At 42.8% G+C, this 20,984-nt stretch overlaps 1 protein-coding gene across 7 annotated transcripts in view; it reads right to left on the bottom strand.

Moving 5' to 3' along the window:
• PAK3 (p21 (RAC1) activated kinase 3) overlaps nucleotides 1-20,984 on the bottom strand; it is a 254,770-nt gene that overhangs the window by 12,789 nt on the left and 220,997 nt on the right. For all 7 annotated transcript variants that reach the window (XM_064574488.1, XM_064574484.1, XM_064574486.1 and 4 more), the window contains 5 exons: nucleotides 19,460-19,508; nucleotides 18,962-19,074; nucleotides 16,235-16,352; nucleotides 14,673-14,772; nucleotides 13,957-14,153 (listed from right to left, as the gene is read on the bottom strand). In XM_064574488.1, the coding sequence (XP_064430558.1) occupies nucleotides 13,957-14,153; nucleotides 14,673-14,772; nucleotides 16,235-16,352; nucleotides 18,962-19,074; nucleotides 19,460-19,508 (577 nt within the window). The remainder of the gene's footprint in view (nucleotides 1-13,956; nucleotides 14,154-14,672; nucleotides 14,773-16,234; nucleotides 16,353-18,961; nucleotides 19,075-19,459; nucleotides 19,509-20,984) is intronic.

Raw genomic sequence — 20,984 nt, 5'->3', positions numbered from 1 at the left:
ATTGTAAGCTCACCAGACACGAGAGCCACAGAATCCCATAGAGCGAGATTCTCTAACGTGGTGATGGCTGAGAATTTCAGTGGCATATGTTTCTACAGAGTACGATGAAACTTTCTGGTTTCCCCCCCAGTACATTAAAAAAAAACCCACATGTAAATACAGCCCCCTCCAAACCAACACCTTCTTTCCCCCTACCCCTCACTCCTTTCTGATTTCCAGTTCCTTCGCTGACGCACAGCAAATGCACAGGGCAGCTATTGGGACTTCCATGCCAAAAATACAAGTCAGTTGCACATCTAGTCTTGACTAAAAAAAAAAAAAAGCCAGTATGAAAAAGGAATGCATTTATAAACTCTTTTTAGGAAATCATCAATCGGGCAAAGTCAAATGGTGCACAATCACAGCAGATATATTACATTAAGTTCAAACAGGGTGTTTTCGTTCTTGGACGATTAGCGCTCGAAGCACCTGTCCTCACAAACTGTCTTTGTTCCCTTATTAAAAGAAAATTGCTGGCCATGCACATTACATTTGCTGCCTCCTCTTAAAACTGTCTTATTTCCGCTGGCCACAATTCTGCCATGCTCACTGTCCTTTGCTTGCTTTGTTATCTGCTCTGTAGCCAGGCCTGGTCCTAAGCACGCCCGTGTGCGCCTGCGTGCACACACACGCGCACACACACACACACACACACACACCTCTCTTTTCTCCTTTTCCACGCTCCCTGGGTCTGCCTGCATGCTTACATGCTTTCATTTCCCCACCTTTCTTTCACCATTGTGGCTCAATACATTGTCCTCCACATAATCTCATTCCTCATGAGTACGCATAATCCTCCTCACCTCTCTTTAGCTCATGCCTCATTACCTCAGGAAATGCATGCCCCTCTTTCCATTCCACTTGGGAATTTACAAATGACCTTCATCATAGTTGTGCAGCCTGAGTAGGGCTGGTGATACACAGGAGCACGGGAGCAGAAAGCTCTGTGATCTGATGGGGAATCAGCTTAAGGAGCCAGTGCCATGAACCTCTACAGCACTTCACAGAGAATGGATGTCCTTTTCTGAATTTCTACCAAAAGAACGACTCTGGGGCACCTGGGTGGCTCAGATGGTTAAGCGTCTGCTTTCGGCTCAGGTCATGATCCCAGGGTCCTGGGATCGAGCCCCGCATCTTCTCCCTCTGCCTCTGCCTCTCTCTCTCTCTCTCTCTCTCTGATTCTCATGAATAAATAAATAAAACATTAAAAAAAAAAAAGAATGACTCTGGTGTTTGCTGGGGGGTGCGGGGGGCCTCAGTTGGTAGCCTAACAAGAGGACCCCCTCCTGGTTGATTGGTGCCGATTTGCTTCCAACGCCCTCGCCCCCCAGTCTAGGTGTCAAACCGCAAGACTGCCTTGTACTCAACACTAGATCATTCTGAAGAACTTTGTAAAACATCAAACAGTATTTCTGTTAACTGCTGGCTCGATGAAAAAATACACATACTCAGGAGAAGGTCGAAAGGAAAACACACCAATATGTTCACAGTGGTTCTCTCTGGCTGGAAAGATTACTCGTGACTTCAGTTTTCAAACATATTTTTCGATTTTCCAAATTTTCTACAACGGACACGATAGCTTTTATTATTTTTTTTTAAAAAAAACCCTCCAAAACATTACTGAAAAAATAAATGTAAGAAGTTGTGCCAGCCAAACTTACACAGAACTCCTCATCTATGTCTTTCTGTCTTCCAAGGATTAAACCTGCTTTTCATCAAGTCCTACCCCTTGAAGGAAACAAAAACCCAGATGATTTTTTTTTCCAGCTATTGTTTTCATTTTAATTGCAACAGTATTATTTCCAACTAATTTCCATTGCAAAAAATCCACACTTTCAGTTATATTAGGGGCTAAACTGGCCTTTGTGGGATGGCCTGGGAACGTATTCACCACGCATAATGCTGTTTCTATGGGAAACTGCACTCTGAGTTCCAAATGATTAACTTAAAAATGAACTTTTGGAACACGTCCTGTGTGTAAGCTGGGTACTATCTTTGTAAAAAGAAAATTGCTACCCTCTGCCCTGCTGTGGGGGACAAATACAGTTGCAGTCAATACAACAGTCACGGCAAAAAGGCTTTTACTAGCAAAGTCAAGTCGTACATGAGGAAAGATCGAGGGAAAAGAGATCGAGGCGTGAGGGATCACATTTGGGTTTTATCTGAGTTAGGGAAAAAAACTCAAAGAAAATGAGCTGTTAGAGCTCTTTGTTGGCACCCCCCACCTCCAGCCCCCGTGATCCATGCATGTGGTTTTCCTACTGGACTCCCCCAAAATTCCCCTCCAGGGCAGCCAAGAAGGAAAAGAGGCAGGGCAGGGAGATACACTGTAAAGACTCTGGGAGCCTGTGCCTACACTTGTTTCAATCAGAGACATTTTCCTTTTTTTCTCTATTTCTCTCTGCTTCTGAGCAAGGCTTCATTTGAACCAAGGGCTCGCTACAGTCCTCTGAAAACCAGCGGTCCACAGGACACAGTCATGATCCCTGGGCGTGGCATGCACAGTCCTCCATGATTGGGACCCTGGCCACGCCTGTCGTCCTCGGTGTGTGCCCTTCTTCCCCTGCCCCCACCTAGGGACATACATTGGCCAAAGCTCACATACTACAGCCAATTTCACTCTCCTATTAAATCTGCCTACCACGCTGGCCCCATTTCCCTGAAATACCTGGTGAACTTCTCTTTGCCCTTTAAGCTCTAGTTCACATGGCATTTCCTCTTTAAAGGCTTCTCCATCTCTCCCAGACACAGAGGGTGACCAACCACCTTGGTTTTCTGGGGACTGTTCCCGGCTTTAGTAGTGAAGCCAAGCAAACTGGGAGCGTGGGTTACCCTGCAGATCGAGTTAGCCGTTCCCTCCTTTGAGCCACCGTAACTGTTTAGTTCAGACATCCATTTTCACATTGTATTGTGAACACCTGTGGCTTGGTGCCAGGCTTGCCTTCCTGGACTGTGAAGGTAGGAATTGTGTCATGGGCATCTCTGGCCCCAAACTGGTGCCCAGTAAATGTTTTTGTTGCTGAATGAAATGAGAACCAAAATGTTGGAATCAATTTCACTGAGCTGGGACTATCACAGACTTGGATATACACAAAGTACTACAGCTCAGAACCTAAAGGGAACTATTAAACATATAAGAAGACACACGGAAGAAAAAAAAAGAAGATACACAGAGAATGAGCAAAGCACCTTTTCTGAGTCACAGAGGCCTGGCACGTGGTAACTTCTGATGACCCGCCCATCAGTGTGGCAGAAGGAAAAGAGCTCCAGGAGCAGAGTATGGAAGGGGATGGTATCAAAGGGAGAGAAAACTGGAGAAAGATGGCCACAACATGATAATCTGCTGGGCCGGCAAACCCAGAGAGAAAGGTGAGAGAATGATAGTCTCTGGAACTTGAAACATAGTTCACAAATGGAGTCTCCTCTGACCGATCTTGCACAGAGAAGGCGCTCTTGATAAATCTTTTGCTACATCATTAAACAAGATCTGTTTGATTCCCCCAGCGAGGCAATGCAGGCCCTGGGACCTACTGTCCTTGTTTATAATGTTAGAAAGTCCACCTTGGGGCCAAAAATGGTGGCTTTCCAGCAATGTCCACAATAGCCAAACTGTGGAAAGAGCCAAGATGTCCATCGACAGATGAATGGATAAAGAAGATGTGGTATATATATACAATGGAATATCATGCAGCCATCAAAAGGAATGAGATCTTGCCATTTGCAACGACGTGGATGGAACTGAAGGGTATTATGTTGAGTGAAATAAGTCAAAAAGAGAAAGACATGTATCATATGATCTCACTGATATGAGGAATTCTTAATCGCAGGAATCAAACTGAGGGTTGTTGGAGTGGGGGGTGGGGTGGGAGGGATGGGGTGACTGGGTGATAGACACTGGGGAGGGTATGTGCTCTGGTAAGCGCTGTGAATTGTGCAAGACTGTTGAATCTCAGATCTGTACCTCTGAAACAAATAATGCAATATATGTTAAGAAAAAAAAAAAAGAAGAAGAAGAAGGTAGCGGGAGGGGAAGAATGAAGCGGGGGAAATCGGAGGGGTAGACGAACCATGAGAGACGATGGACTCTGAAAAACAAACAGGGTTCTAGAGGGGAGGGGGGTGGGAGGATGGGTTAGCCTGGTGGTGGGTATTGAGGAGGGCACATTCTGCATGGAACACTGGGTGTTGTGCACAAACAATGAATCATGGAACACTTCATCTAAAACTAATGATGTAATGTATGGGGATTAACATAAGAATAAAAAATTAAAAAAAAATGGTGGCTTTCTTCATGTTGACATACACATTACCTGTAAGTTTCTGATGTTCTGAAATTTTTTTTTTTTAGATTTTATTTATTTATTTGAGAGAGAGAGAGAGAGAGCTCACATAAGCAGGAGGGGCAGAGGGAGAGGGAGAGAGAGAGACTCTTCAGAAGGCTCCCTGCGGAGCGTGAAGCCTGACTCGGGGCTCGAACTCACAACCCTGAGATCATGACCTGAGCTGAAACCAAGAGTCAGACGCTCAGCCGACTGAGCCACCCAGGCACCCCTGATGTTCTGGAATTCTTAATAATAACTCTAAATCTCTTGGCAATCACACATAAACATCATAGTTTTCACTGACCCCGAGGTGCAACTAAAATTTACCTAAGTCCTCAGAGAAAACTATTCTACCCGGTTGAAGGAATAATTCAATTGACCTCATTGGCAATTTCCTCAGTTAAAAAAGATCAATGCAGTCATCTTAGAAGTTACCACATTTCTCCAAGGAGGCCCCCAAACAATCCATATGTGCCCAATAAATTTTCATTAAGGCAGTTTTGCAACAGGACTAACCATTTAATTAAAAAGCTTCAGTTTGTGACTTAAGTTCATTATAATACTTTATAAAGATTAAGATGCTAGAAAACAAACCAGAAGACTTAACATGGCAATATGTTAGTAACCATGAGAGGCTCCGGCACCGATATAAAGACTCAATTTACAAAGATGATAGGGTGTGGTACAAACATTTCTTTCTAAGTTGAATATTTGGGACCCAAAACACATTTTCCTATGGAAATTATGTTATACATGGTGAACAGGCTCCCAACCTAGCCAACAAAAATTTTAAAAACAATCTAACCGAACTATAAGACCGAGAGGGCTATTCATCTCTGTTTCAGTATCTTTATAAATACTATGTCCATGGAAAGTATTAAAAGCTAACATTTATTCAGTGATTCCTATCAGGTGGCTTAATCCACACAACAACCCCCTGAGGTAGACTTGATTATGGCCCCCAATGAACAGATGAAGGAAATGAGGGCTGTGGGACTAATATAACTTGTCCAGTATCACACAGCTAGCAGTGAATCCCGGGAATGTGAGTCCAGAGTCCGTGCTCTTGACCGCAGCAAATACCGCCTCACACTGTTCCCAGTATCTGAGGAAGGAATTCTCCTAGCAGAGGCAGACAAGGGCTCTTCAAGAAATGAGGCAGTCAGCAACTTCACCTCTACCTCTACAGAGGAAACAGACCCTCTTGAGGTCAATCGTTCTCCACTTGTTTAGAAGTGGGGAACAAGGGCAGGTCCCCAATTAGAGGGTTTCACACTATATTCCCCGAGGTCTATATCTATGTTGAGAGTTTCTAAGCAGCTTGTACTCTGGTTGTTGCCTGCAACCTCCTGTTGTCCTGGTTCCTTTCTCATTTTAGAATTTCCAACTACCTTTGAGTGTTTTACAAGAGTGATTTGGCAACGAGTGACTTGACACCTTATGGCTTAGTTTACTCAGGACCTGGGATTTCAGAGGTCAAAGGCCAGAGCATACTGCCGCCTCTGATGTGTTTACGGATTTCATGAAAGGCCCTAATGCTTCTTTCTTTCTTTTCTTCCTTCCTTCCTTACATTTCTTCCTTTCTAAGAAGAAAGTGAATGGGACCAAATGTGCAAAATGAAGTGACTATATTATAACTAATGTTTTCTTCCATACGTTGACTTATTTATCCCAACAGTCCAGTGTGATAACTGAATGAGCAACATGGAGTAATTTTGTTCCCTACTTGTCTTGCATAGTAGTCCTCATCTGTCACCAAAACACGGTGGGGGGTGGTGGTTGTAGTGCTTGTTGTTGTTTAATCCTTAAAAAGTCATTTAAAATGAACCTATTACAGATCTCTCCCCTTACAGGTTGATGGCAAAAGTAATTAGGTACCACTGACTGATTAGGTGTCGGCCTAGCTTTAGAGCGCTCCCTTCAAGCATCAAGGACTGGCCATGGCCAGAAAATAAAGACCAGATAACTCTGACAATGGGTGTGCTCATTCTGATCTCTCAGGATTAATAGTGCTTGTCAAGAAACACGGAGCAGGCGACGTGTCCTCAGGACGAAACCCTGGGCAGCCCGAGCAGCAACCCAAGGTTGGAAACCAGAGGGGACCTAGAAGTGGGAATGGGGGTAGGCATAGACACAAACAAGAAGTGAAGCAAAATGGAGCCGGAGGTGGAGGAGAAAAGCTGCGAGAAGCAGGGGGAGATGAACACAGGGCAAGGACAGGAACCAAATGACAATGGGGAGAGAAGGTGGCTGGTGGGACACTGAGGAAAGGAAATGAAGACAAAGGCTAAAGAATCGGGGAGGCCAAGGGCACCTGATCCTAGGTCCCATTCTGCTGCTACTGCCCCATTTCTCTGGTCGTTCCACATAAAATTTCTCAAAGCATTGCTTACAGTTTTGATAGGCCAACTTCTTCACCTCCCATTTTCTCTTCAACCCACATCGAATTTCTGGTTCTAAGGTACCAGAGAACACTACACATTTGCTCATATCTCATTTCAGAATATGAGGGCAGGCAGGGACCAACTCCCTGAGTCTTTGGGGCTTTTCCAAATGACCGTATTAGGATCAAAATGGCCCGACTGTGGCATGATCTGTGAGTCACACAGACTGCTCACATAAACTGGTTTCAACTGCTACTTTATAAGCAGTTCATCAGGTGAAAAGCGCTGCACCCGATAACATAGAATTCATTCTTCCCCTCACACCCGAGAGTGTGGTGATTATGGATCCCTGTAGCATTTCTATCACCGTGGTGCTTTTTCTAGGTTTCTCCCCAAGAGTCCTGTCAGAGTGGGGCAGCCCGGTCCCCACTGCAGCAGGTTTCATTCCCATCCTGATCAAGTGTCTTTGCTTGGTAGGAAAAGGGGGAATCTTCCTTCTTTATGGGACACAGATTTAGTTGGGAGGTGATGAGAGAGACATCTCAGCTATTTCCTGGAGATCACTTCCGTGAAAGCACTCCTAAAGACAACACCCACTCAAACCACAGCTCTTCTGGTAGTCAAGGAAGGCTGGAGCCTATCTGCAGCCTAAGAACACAGAGTAAGAGACCCATGAGTTTCTCCTTTTATTTAAGTAATGCTCAGGTGGAAGCCCAATACAGAAAACAAATGAAAGAGGCCCTGTGTTGGTGGAACCAAGAGCCATGTGACCTCCCCCTTGGGCCTTTAAAGCTCAAGGAGCTCCACAGAATTCTAGGGCCTTGTGAAGTCCACTGGCGACCAATAATCTCATCAACTTCCACTTGTTTTAAGTGCTAAGGAGATGGGGGTCCAGCAAGAAGTAACCTGTGCAAGGTCATGGAGTTCCTGACTGGCAGACCTGGGAATAGGATTCGCTCGTCAAGTCACATAATGTATACAGCTGGTAGAGACACTAGAAAGCTCTTTGTCTCATCCTCTCACATTTATTGGCCATTCCTGGATGAAAAGCAATGAGGAATTTTGCCATCTAAGCGCTAGGGCAATTCCTTATGGAAGGAGGAGAAGGGGATGGAGAAGGAGAAGGGGAGGAGGAAGAAGAAGAAGAGGAGGAGGAGTTGGAGGAAAAGGGTAGAAGGAGGGAAGGAAGGGAGGCAGGAAGGAGCAAGAAGCAGCAAAAAGATCAGCCCGGTTCTTCGGATGATGTTAGCCCTTTGCCCCTCCCAGCTACAGAGGTAAGACTGCCTTCATCAAGTTAAACTTTCTCTGCTGAGAGGCTCAGGTAAGACTTCTCAGAGTATCCTTTTATCCAAATGCAAAGGGCCTTCTAAAATGATGCTGCAACCAGGTTGGAAAAAGTATAGTTCCAAATGATGACAAAAGTCAGAAATGATCTTTAGTTATCAAGAGAACCTGGATATTCTTGGGGAAGTCCGTTTTTCCTTGGCAAAAACACAGATTTAAAAGGCCATAGGATCAAGCATGCCAGTGGGCATTTCACTAGGCAGATGCCCATCATCATACTCCGTGATTTGTCTATTTAGAAGGGACTCTGATTTCGAGGGACCTAACTACTTCATTCTAGGTCTGGTACCTATTAGGGCAATAGGTCTATGCATCCTTGGTTTATTCCCAAGTCATGCTTTAAGGATACTGAGGAATGATAAGATGATATTAGGATAAGGGCATATCAGTCTTGGCCAACAGTAGGCCCCTGGTCACCCCATTTTTAACCTTTCTTTCCCTCGTCTTTGCCTGGTCAGAGTCTCAGGTTTTAGTTGCTGTGGAATCAATTTCTTCTTTGGCTGTCTTCTGGGTCGTAACTCACCAGTTTGAGCTGTCTGCTTCTGAATTACAATCTAAATGAGACTTGCAGTTTTCCTATGGCTAGGTCCCATTTTCCTATGCTAAATTCCTGACAACCAATGATTCTTAAGAGCTGTCTATCCTTCGACAGGCAGTATTTTTTTTCTGATTAAAAAGAAACCCTGTTACTGTTCTATAATTATTTTAGTTGCTGTTGTCCCAACAGCCCCCTCCTCTCAGGCATAGGTTTGCCCTTAAAGTAGGAAGAGTGTCAACAAACCATCAATAAACCTTGCTGTTCCATAGTGGTTTACGGAAAAAGAAGGGACTGCTCCCAGCTCTTCCTGAAATACATTCAAAACAATATTGACTGAGTGCTAGCAAAGTATGCTTGCTTCTCTGGCGCTCAGGAAGTTTATGTCTGACTTTAATTCCAAATGAGCACGCGCCATCAAACCCAGACATTCCAATCCACAACACAGGTTCCAGTGGTTGGAGGAGCTAAAAACACTTTGGCCCTTAGCTGCTGTTTTTTAGTTGCTAGAGATTCCCTTCTGCTTAACTCCCTTCTCTAGACATAGAAGCTAACCAGAATTTCCTTAGTTCGATAGTAAAAAAAAATAGTATTTGTGTAGTGCCTTAAGTGTGCATAAAGGGAGACTAAGAAGCCTTGCAGTGTAGACAACAGGGCTGATGATTTTAGATTCCTGCCCTCCCTTCTCTCTGGCCATACAGGAAATGCACTCCTAATCATGAGTAGTCAGACTGATAGCTTTATTATCACCAATACGTGCTATGTACTCAGCGGCTCGCACATTTAACAATCAACTCTATTTTTAATAAGTAAAATTGGAAAAGAAATGGAGTATCATGAGTGTACCTGCTGAGCTAGTGCCATTTCTTTGATAGTGTTCCTGGACTGCTAAGCCAGAGAATGCCGTAGAGTGCACTGTAGAGTGCATCAGGATTTCGACAAGGTTTTGACAGAGTGATATATATATATATATATATATATATATATATATATATATATATATATATATGAAATGGAGAAATGTGGACCGAATAAGAGTGTGCTCTTTTTTGGTTGAACCACCATGCTCAAAGAGGGCTGATGAAGAATTGTTCTCCAGTTTAGACAGGGTTCTAGAAAGGCCTTGCCACAGAGCTTTGTTTCTAGTTCAGTCCTTGGTGTGGGAACCTGACATCATTGGTTCCTCAAGCTCTGCAAGTGATTCCAATGCACAACCAAGGAGTAGACCCACTGGTACAGAATCAGTGGTTTACACACTATACTAGTGTTTTGAGCATTCAGAGGTCTCTTATTAATATGAAGAACTGTCTTCCAAATAGCCAATGTTTGCTACCGTTTCGTTGATGTTTAAAGTGAGGGCTGAAAGACAACATATGTTGAACGTTCATTTCAAGTAGGATAAAGGTTTGGAAAAGTACACATAAAAAAGGGATCCACCCACAGTCCAGTAGGAACTTCAACTGGATGTCACAGAGACATTTCATAGATGCTAGATTCCATCAAAACCCATTGATAAGAACAGCCCAATTACCTGTGAATGCAAAGTTCATAAAGAGGCACTCTTTTGGTGCTGAGAAAAACAAACCCAAGATTTGCTCTATGGAGATGATTGTACCTCTTTATTTAGAATCAGGTCATTATAATCACAGGTTTTAGAGAACATATCTCCAATTAACAAAAAAGTTGGGGAGATGAGCAGAACGCTAACACTGATTTGCGTATCCACAGGGGACGTTCGATTTTAACCCCGGTCACTTTGGCAAATAGAAAGAACAAGGCACTTTATTATTGGAGACCGCACTAAAAATGTCCATGGGCCACAGAACAACATGTTTAAGGCCAATCACGTTGAGTGCAAAGACTTCAGGCAGTGGGGGACAGGAAGAAGCTTGTCTCCTCTCTGTCTCTGGAAGGGTACCAACCTCATAACATCAGTACAGTTAATAACTCTATGACCTTTAAAAGGCATTTTATGAGTAAATTAGGTCAATTAGCACAGAGCAATTTACATTAAAAAAAATCCCAACCACTTTATAACTAGGGGGGGAAGTAGCTAATTCCTTGCATGAATGATATGTTAACTGGCAACATTCACAAAGGGCTTGCTTGGTTGCAACGGACACAACAAAGACACATGCAAAAAACCACAACGAAAGGCAAACAGCCTTCAAAGATATAGCCCATCTTCACCTTTAACCTGTCCTGTTCAGTGTTACCTGTTCATTGTAATTTTACTGGACTCTGTAGAGCCCTCTACTCTTTGTGGGGATCGGAGTGTAGCCAGTGTGAAGGGGAAGTTTTTGCAGAAGTGGGGAATCCAATCTCCCTTTATGAATGTGGAAAAAGCACTCTAAGGATCCTTTCTTTTTCCTTTCTCAGCTTTCTATTCATATAATGTCTCTCTCTATATACACATACACACACACACACACACACACACAATACGTATATACGTATTTCCTACAATGAGCTAGACACTGTGCTAGGTGACTTACATGCATTATTTTATTTAGTTTTCACACTAACTCTGCAAGACAGGTATCCTCATTTTATACAAAGGAAACAGGTTTATAAAGGTTTTAAGTGACTTAAGGAAAGTCGCTACAGAGCTTGTAGGTTGTGGAGCTGGGACACGCCAGATCTGCCTGACTACAGGGGTCAAATTTTTTCACAACAACGTGCTAACCTCTATTCTACCCACACTGTCTTCCTTCTACATAATTCCCTCTTTCCTCCTCAAAGCCCAAAGGGGTGGGTGGATGGTAGTATTGGAAGGATTTCAAAGAAAGAAGGACTAACCTACTTCTCTTTTCTACCTCTCCTGAAGCTCTGCAATTTTCCAATCCCCCACACATAGCCTGGTCACCAGGATCCAAGAAAATACAGGCTCCTTACAGGCTCCTGTTAGACATTTTCTCTCCATCCCCTCCATGGTTTTGGTGACTACATTTTTCAAATCCCAAATAAGGGCATACGGCTTGAGATGCTGTGTTTTCTTTAAGTGAACACGAGGGCAACATATCTGAAATCAAAACTAAGAAAGTACTTGTGGCACCTAGTAGAGAGGGAGAGGGCTGGCTCAATATGGACCTGTTGATTGATTGAGTCATTGGAGGTTGATCACACATGGAAAGTAATGAGCAAAGTTAGACTAAGTCCTTATCAGTGGAATTCAACAGGGTGGTCTTTCTGACAGGTCTTTTTGTTATAGCCTTAACATAGGCTTCCTGAACCTGGCGGCTTGTTAATCTGCAAGTACTTGTTTAGATACAAGGCTGTGGATTCTAAGAGACAAGCTGTTCATTATGAGTTCTAATCCTAGGCTAGAAGAAGCCTATAAAGATTAAAACTTGTTTCCTTTTTTCTAACAATTAACAGCCCAGCTAAAGAGCGATCAATTGTAATTGGGGAACTGAAGAAGGTAATAAATGCATTACTGAGACCAGTTGCTTTACAGCGCCATTTATTTAATCCTTAAATTTTGCAGGTTGTAAATTACTCATTAGAAGGCAGAAAGCAAAATAGCCGTAATCCGTTTAGTGCCTCCAAACTCCGAAGACTTAGAGGAGGAAATCCAGCGAAACAAGAGGCCTGATGTGTTCTTTCACTGCTATTTCTTAATGGGCAAAGGTGGTTAAACAATAAGGATAAGCCCCAGTAATTATCCTGATGCGCTCGGTCCATAGGTCAGGGGTGGGCTTGATTAAATTCGTGGAGGGCTGACCCACAAACGGTGGGAAAATGCCCCTTCTTTTTCACTCAGCCCTGCAGGCAGCTAATCAATGTGCACATCTCACTTCCAGATTGTTTCACGAGACCAGAGCAACAACGTGTAACATTCATTAGGGCATTCACTCCCCTCTGTTGTTTCCTAATCAGTACAGGGACTAGGACAAGAGGCCAAGCGCCAGAGAGGACTTACAGGAGGAGGCGAGGAGGAGGCTGTCCCCCGCTCCCTACACGGGGGCTGCAGCTCCCAATTACAAAATGTTCAACGGCAAAAATGAGACAATGAGTTTGTAGGTTGCTTGACATATACAGAAAGCCACATATATTTGATGTGAAGGTGGATTTTATAAGCTGACCGTGTAAAGACTTAACCATTGACCAAGGCCGATTCTTTTTATACTAAGGGTAAAATTCAATTTTAGACTCAGTGGTAATGATGCAAACAGTATGCGAAATATTGTTGGCGCTGGTAGGCTACTTGGGTTCTGAGAGTAGAATTTGAATCTGCGCATATTTCCTTTTTCGGAAGTGGGATGCCCTTTAAGTATACAACACAGCTTCTGGCTCACCCTTAGGCAATGCCCAACAAAAGAGCTACTGGCTCACTCCTGCGCTGAGGGAGCATTTCTTCCATACTCCTTTGCCTTTTACTCTCATGATCCATGGCTCATCTCCGAATAAAGATGGTGGGGTTAGCTCCGAAATGGAGCTCCTGTCTTGGCAGAGGTAACCAGACCACATAAGGATCAAACCTCTGTTTCCGCAGGAGCAAACTGAGTTACCCAACGCCAACTATTTCCATTCATTTTCTACTAGACAGTCTAATTAAGTTTGTGATTCCACCAGGCTGGCGCTGTGTCTATCTCACGCTCCATTCAATACCCACCGAGCCACTGCTGCTCAATAAATCATTACTGACAATGAGACAAAATCTAATTTAAAAATTATAGGTGTTCTGGAAATGCATTTATTCACTTTGTTAAAGTAATTATAAAGCAAGTGTTTCCTAGATAGATCATTTAACCGTGGCATGTGATAAAAATACTTTTCTTCCCACATCTTGCTTAAAAAAAAAAAGCATTTTTTTCTTTTTTAACAGCAGAAAGTTGTACTAAAGAATTTTAAAGACCCCTGCCATTAGAAATACTGATCTCGGGGCACCTGAGTGGCTCAGTCATTAAGTGTCTGCCTTCAGCTCAGGTCATGATCCCAGGGTCCTGGGATCGAGCCCCACATTGGGCTCCCTGCTCCGCGGGAAGCCTGCTTCTCCCTCTCCCGCTCCCCCTGCTTCTGTTCCTGCTCTCGCTATCTCTCTCTCTGTCAAATAAACAAATAAAATCTTTAAAAAAAAAAATACTGATCTTCAAGCACTTGGACACCTGCTGGGACACCTTAGAAGATATTGAGAATAACTCACAGTAATTGAATAGAATCTAAATAGAATCTATTTATAGATATCATAGAACTAAATAGAATCATAACTTGGAGCTTCTATGTCATTTGTCCCAGGAAAGAGCCCATTCTGGCCCCTTTCAGTAGAGACAAGAAAGGACACTTGGCCCCGTTCCCAGGGAGGATGTACCTGAATTTTCTCCTGACTTACCCTGAGTGGATTTTCATTAAGGTAAGGGGGTTCACCTTCCACCATTTCGATTGCCATAATCCCCAGAGACCAGATATCAACTTTCGGACCATAAGCTTTTCGAGTTACAACCTCAGGTGCCATCCAGTAGGGAGTTCCCACCATAGTGCTCCGTTTACTTTGCTCGGGGGTGATCTGGGCGCAGAACCCAAAATCAGCTGCAGGGAAGAAAAGTCAGTTACAATCAATTCAATTTCTTCTTTTTTTTTTTTTTTTTCACAATAGGTCACTTTCACATATGGCTGTCCCTTCCTCCATTCGACACGGAGATTCCACCACTCCCTAGCTCCTAATCATTATTACCTGATCCCTCTGGTGGCCCTGATTTTAAAAAGGTCTGAGATAACCGATTAACTTGATGTCATTTTTACTAGTCCTCTATCTGGTTCCCTCCCTATTACTGTCCCTTCCAACTTATAGGATCTTTCGGTTTTCTAGTTAGGTATTTGTCATCTAGCAGATGGCAGTCCCTAGGAATTCTGAAATGTTAAACCCCCAGAATCCGGCCACGATCTATAGGAACACAGCATTAGAAAAAAAAATTCTTTACTTCAAATGGGGCTCTAAATGCTTTCAAACCAATCACTTTCAATAGCCACTTTCTTCTCAAGACAGACAGGAAACGAGCAGAAATCCCCCGATACTCTTTCAAACACCATCTGAACCAAAATACCTACTCAATTTAACAGAGCCATCCATCCCAAGAAGAATATTGTCACTCTTTATGTCTCTATGGATCACTTGGTTTGAGTGCAAAAAATCCAGAGCTTGTAGGCACTATTGAAATCAGAAAAATAAGTTCTAATTATATCACAAAGAATTTAAAACCATGTACGTTTCATTTCTAGATAAATGTGGGGCAAAGGTATAAATTTACATTATCATGTGAAATAGATTACTGTTGTCTTATCATTTTGAAATCATGTTACCATTTACATCAATGCTATAACAGCATTATACATTATAAAAGCTCCCGAGTCAGACTAGGACATGAAGAGTGGTGTGTGTGTGTGTGTGTGTGTGTGTGATAAATAGCTCTAAATCCTTAATACAGCCAGACTAACCAATTAATAATCATACTTTGACCTTGTCATCTGGAGGGTGTGGATTCGGCTTGGTCCTACACAGGCACAGTAAGTTTCTGCCTCCGTGCTATTTGATTCGGGAGGCCTGAAGGGGGGCCCAGGAATCTGCATTGAAAATGAGTGCCCCAAGCTACCTCTGATGGACAGCCATGGTTGGGAACCACTTCTAGGCTATGAAGTAGCTATAGTCACTTGCTGGGAAATGGCTTTGCATCATGCAACATGGAAACCACAGGCTCAGGGTGGAATGGTCTCCTATATATTAGAAGTTTGATTCATTGCATGAATAGAAAATACCTATGTTTGGTGGATACATCTACGTGCTTGGGCAGGAGGAAATGGGGACAAGAGGAGAGCAAGGCAGGAGGAAGTTTAAGTGAACGATTTAAAATAATAAAAAAAAAAATGACTAGCTGCAATTATTTGGTTTTGTTTTCCTGTCACTGGTTTTCAAGTTTCAGTGGGTCAGAGTTCCTACTTGTGTCTGCAAGACAACCTCACCACAACGAATGGGGTAGATGGTCATGTCCGAGATGAGATTCCGAAGAGGAGTGTGTTTTCAAGTACTGAGAAAAATATGATAAAATGTCCTCAGTTTTGCATGAAACTAGGGATATGACACTGTTATGGGACGAGAGGCAGACACTCAGACCCACTGGAGGGTTTGGAGGGACGTCCAGATTGTCCTGGGAAAGCAAATACTGTCTGGGCTGAGGCAGGATCTCGCTTAAATTGCCTTCTCAAAAATTATGGGGTTATAATGGTTTGTATTTTACAAGGCTCCCGTTGCACATGCAGGACAAAATGATTATCATGTAAAAATCATGTAAAAAATTGCATGCCACCATCAGTGTTTCCCATGTTCGCTGAGACTACAACATGCAGGCTTAGAGGCGGCACCTTGTGAATGGCATAATAGAACTCAAAAGATCCAGAGCGAAGGGACTAAAATAAATAACAGGCTGGGAAGGGAGGAGATGGAAAGTGCTATTAGGAAAGGATCTGAATTGAAGTTAGGTTCTCCAATTGGTTTTATTTTTTCGTAGAAAAGATGTGCTATCGTTACTTTGATGTTATACGCATTCTGGATAATCAGAGATAAAGAACTGCCAGTTTTGGCATTCTCATCAGCTAGAAATGCTCTCTTTTCTTACCTCTCTGCAGACAGCTGCTATCTGGCCTTCATCCATACAGGTCTCTGTGACCACATCAGTAAGAGAGCCACCAGCCAAGTATTCCATGACTACCCATAGTTCATCACCCACTAAGTAGCTACAGGAAGAGAAGAAAAAGACATTGACTCGGCCCAAGGAAGTGGGGACTCTTCTATATTCCCTTTAGGAAGGTAGTTCGCAGGTGGTGTCTGCATTTGGCCATATTCTATAATGGGAGGAAATTATCAATGATAACAGGAAACTTCCTTAGCATTAGAAGAGAATATGAACAAACATTTTTCCAAAGAAGACATCCAAATGGCCAACAGACACATGAAAAAGTGCTCAACATCGCTCGGCATCAGGGAAATCCAAATCAAAACCTCAATGAGATACCACCTCACACCAGTCAGAATGGCTAAAATTAACAAGTCAGGAAACGACAGATGTTGGCGAGGATGCGGAGAAAGGGGAACCCTCCTACACTGTTGGTGGGAAGGCAAGCTGGTGCAGCCACTATGGAAAACAGTATGGAGGCTACTCAAAAAGTTGAAAATAGAGCTACCCTTCGACTCAGCAATTGCACTACAGCTTATTTACCCCAAAGATACAAATGTAGTGATCCGAAGGGCTATGTGCACCCCAATGTTTATAGCAGCAATGTCCACAATAGCCAAACTGTGGAAAGAGCCAAGATGTCCATCAACAGATTAATGGATAAAGAAGATGGGGTATATATATACAATGGAATATTATGTAGCCATCAAAAAACTCGAAATCTTGCCATTTGCAACGACGTGGATGGAACTAGAGGGTATTATGCTAAGCGAAATAAGTCAATCAGAGAAAGACATGTATAAACAAATAATACCTTATATGTTAAAAAAAGAAGATAGTAGGAAGGGAAAAATGAAGGGGGGGAAATCTGAGGGGGAGACGAACCATGAGAGACTATGGACTCTGAGAAACAAACTGAGGGGTCTGGAGGGGAGGGGGGTGAGGGGATGGGTTAGCCTGGTGATGGGTATTAAAGAGGGCACGTTCTGCATGGAGCACTGGGTGTTATATGCAAACAATGAATCATGGAACACTACATCAAAAACTAATGATGTAATGTATGGTGATTAATATAACATAATAAAATTAAATTAAAAAAAAAAGAAGAAAACATGCGTGAAAACCAAAGGATCATCAGACCTAACTGTGCACCATGGAGGAAGGAAAAGAGCAAGGAGGTCTCTGGTGACTGAATACTGGCTCTCATTCCACTGTAAAAGCTACTTGCAATGAATGGGATCAGTGACTAGCCATTTTGGATAACTCAAGCCATTGTGTTGACGTCTTGGACTGAACTGGCCCCTGGTGTACAGATTTATAAGATATTTATTCAGATCTCAGCATTATTTTTGATTCTACCAAATTAACTCCTGAAATGCTTTCGAGCAGTTTCGGAATCAAAGAGACTCATGTTTGCAATGGATGTACTTTGCTGAGGTCGTGGTCCTATTAGAAGTCAGTAGCAATGTGCCCATTTTCTTTAGGTGGTTACTGAGGAACACACCCCAAGTGATCAAACACGGGGAGGAAGGTCACCAGAGCCCAACAACTGGGCAAATTCAAAACATCTGGAACCATCTGAAGGCACATTAGCAGCATGATCAGGTCTCTCTTTCCCCCTGCTCAGCAAGAGAGGAATTACGGTGAATGGAATGACCCCAAAGATTCTATCCTGCCCTAAGTTCCACATCAATACGAAGCAAGACTTTCTATCCAGTGATGCTCAAACTGCAGTGCTCTTGAGATTCACCTGGGAAGCCTGGTAAAAATGAACATTCACAGGCTCTAGCTCATTAGTAAAGAAAGCATCCGAGAAATCTACATTTTTTTTTTTTTTTTTTTACAAAGGCAATTTTTACAAAATTAAAAAAGCAGAGTGGAGTCACTTTACTGCAGATAGCCCCAAAGTGGCACTTTATGAAGCTTGGGTTTCGGCCGTAAAATTTGACTCCATTTTTTTTTTTTACTCCCCCTTTCCCCTCTTTCTCTGGTCCACCTGGCACAAAACACAGAAAGCAAGATTTTAAGCTCATTGAGGTTGGAGACCTCATCTTATTTCCTTTATATCCCCCCAGAGTACACAGCCCAGTGGTGCTAAGCAAACACTTACTGAAATTGAATGAGACAGATGTTAACCACAGGTGAAGAGTTAGCGCCGTCTTTAAATGCCTATTTATAACCCACCACTAATACCACTGGTGAAAGAGACATTAATTACCTGGTCCAGGAAAAAGGTTTGAGATTAAAGTCTCAATTCCCTAGACCTCACTGTCAGTTAATCACAAAGCACCCATTAAAGCGGGGCTGGTGCAGCCAGCCTTCTTCACTCACAAACCCAGAGATTGTACTGGCTCCAAACACTTGGTGAAAGGTTTAAAACACCGCGACTCTGCCCTGTACGCAACAGTCTATTTCCTGCCAACACGGAGTCATGATCCTCAAAAGGAAATTACACAAACTGCTCAGGCTTAGAAGCAGGACCATAAAATGTGTCTTCAAATGTCTGATGGGTGGGCAACGTTGAGCAATAGATGTGAGATTCCCTATTCTGTAGCCTTCGAGAAGTATTTGTAGGATGGTTGCTACACGACTAGATCCTAAATAAAATACTTTGCCAAGCCAATGACATCGCATAAAGAAAGCCAGTACGTAACAAGAGAAAACACTTACCTATCTAAATAATTAACAATATTGGGGTTCTTATTTTCCCTCATGACCAGAATTTCATTAATAATTAATTCCTTTTTGGGCTGCTGTTGAAGGTTCATCTGCTTTATGGCCACCTGAAAGATAATGCAAGGATGAGTTACAGTCATTAAATACACACATCCATGGTTTTGTTTTTGTTTTTTTGTGTGTGTGTTTTTGTTTTGTTTTTTGTGCTTTTGTTGTTTTTTTGTGTGTATGTGTTTCTGGTTTTGTTTGTTGTTGTTGTTGTTGTTTTTTGGTACACAGAGTAAGGCATAAACATTCTTTATCTTACTAGGCTCTTTCTCAGCGCCGCAAACTCATGCCCTTTTCTTTGGTCAATCAGGAGGAAACCACCCACTTCTGAAACTTTGGACATCGATGGAATCGATTCCCATGTCAACCCAGTGCCATCCATTTTGTAAGGCCTAGCTGCCATCAAAGAAGAAGTAAAAATCAGGATCGAATGCAAGCACTCACCTCTTGTCCGGTGGCAATGTCTAGCGCTGTGTAAACAGTACCTGATGCCCTGTGAAGGTGAAAGTTATCAAATGAATAAGCAATCCAGGTGTTATCCATATACTTTATTTGAAATAAGGTGTAATTATTTTTAGGAGAGGGAAATCGGCAAACTTAAGATTCAAGGATGAAACAACGAAGGGACAACTGTTTTGTGTGGTAATTACACCTGAGACAGTCTCAGTGTATCCCTTTTGGTGGGCTAGGAACTCCGGTCAGACTTTCTGCAGTAATGAACTGAGCAAAATAGCTTTGCTCCTTTTAGGAAACTCCTGGAATATTCTGAATACTCCTTGGATGTTGCAACAAACAACACTGCAGTCCTCTGACTAAACTGAAGTACCGTTTAGGAAAGAATGTATCATCTCTTTTTTAGGCAACTGTATAAATCAACCTTTCCTTTTAGCATATGGACAGAGTGGCTTTTTTTCCCATAGATTTCTAATTCTTAAGAATATTTTCACCTAGGGGCGCCTGGGTGGCTCAGTCAGGGAAATGTCTGCCTTCGGCTCAGGTCATGATCCCAGGGTCCTGGGATCAAGCCCCGCATTGGGCTCCCTGCTCCGCGGGAAGCCTGCTTCTCCCGCTCCCACTCCCCCTGCTTGTGTTCCCTCTCTCGCTGTGTCTCTCTCTCTCTCAAAAAAAATTAAATAATCTAAAAAAAAGAATATTTTCACCTAACAAATCATTCACACTCGGTGCTGTACTTACCTATTGCCGTAGCTACATAAAGCAATGGACAACATGACTTCACTGTTTTTCTTTTTTTCCCTTTTTCTAAATTTCTCAGCAACTTCTGCTACGAGGTTTCCTTCCAGCCCACCATCCTTTAAAAATCTATCGTTGGTTAGGCCTTGGAAGTACTCACACTTCCATTCTAACTTCAATTATAGAGGTACTTTGCTTTGCAAATAGCAATTATTTAGTGAGGCTGAAGTCACAGTAAGGTTCTGTGAAACACACATGCATTCTGAACTACCTCCCCACCCCTATCCCCAGGAAAAAGGAAAAGCCTCATCAATTTCATTGAAATGTTTGTGATGAATAAAGGAATAAGGATGGAGATCAGTCCTTGTGATTCACCAGACATTATAATGCTCCAATATTGCTATTTAAAATTTCTAGTAACTATTGTTTCTCCTTTGCTCTCCATTTATCCCTTGCTTTTTGTTTTCTGGGTCCCGGAATTCTTTTCTTTCTTTTTTGTTTTTTTAAAAGATTTATTTATTTTAGAGGGAGGAGCAGGCAGAGGGAGATAGAGAGAACCTCAAGCAGACTCCCCACTGAGCACAGAGCCCGATGTGGGACTCAATCCCACAACCCTGAGATCATGACCTAAGCTGAAACCAAGAGCTGGATGCTTAACTGACTGAGCCACTCAGGCATCCCTTGAATTTTCTTATGTCAGCTATTTCTTTGCCATACTTCTCCCTCCTTCTACTTGGATGAAGCAAAATATTTCTCACAAGCCTGGGAAGTTTACATT

Source organism: Mirounga angustirostris, unplaced genomic scaffold, assembly GCF_029215605.1.
Source record: "Mirounga angustirostris isolate CCGP_5_RB_7025 unplaced genomic scaffold, mMirAng1.0.hap1 SCAF_11, whole genome shotgun sequence".
Taxonomy (NCBI): domain Eukaryota; kingdom Metazoa; phylum Chordata; class Mammalia; order Carnivora; family Phocidae; genus Mirounga; species Mirounga angustirostris.
Note: the sequence above shows the minus strand (reverse complement) of the source record. Positions and strands in the feature narration are given on the sequence as shown.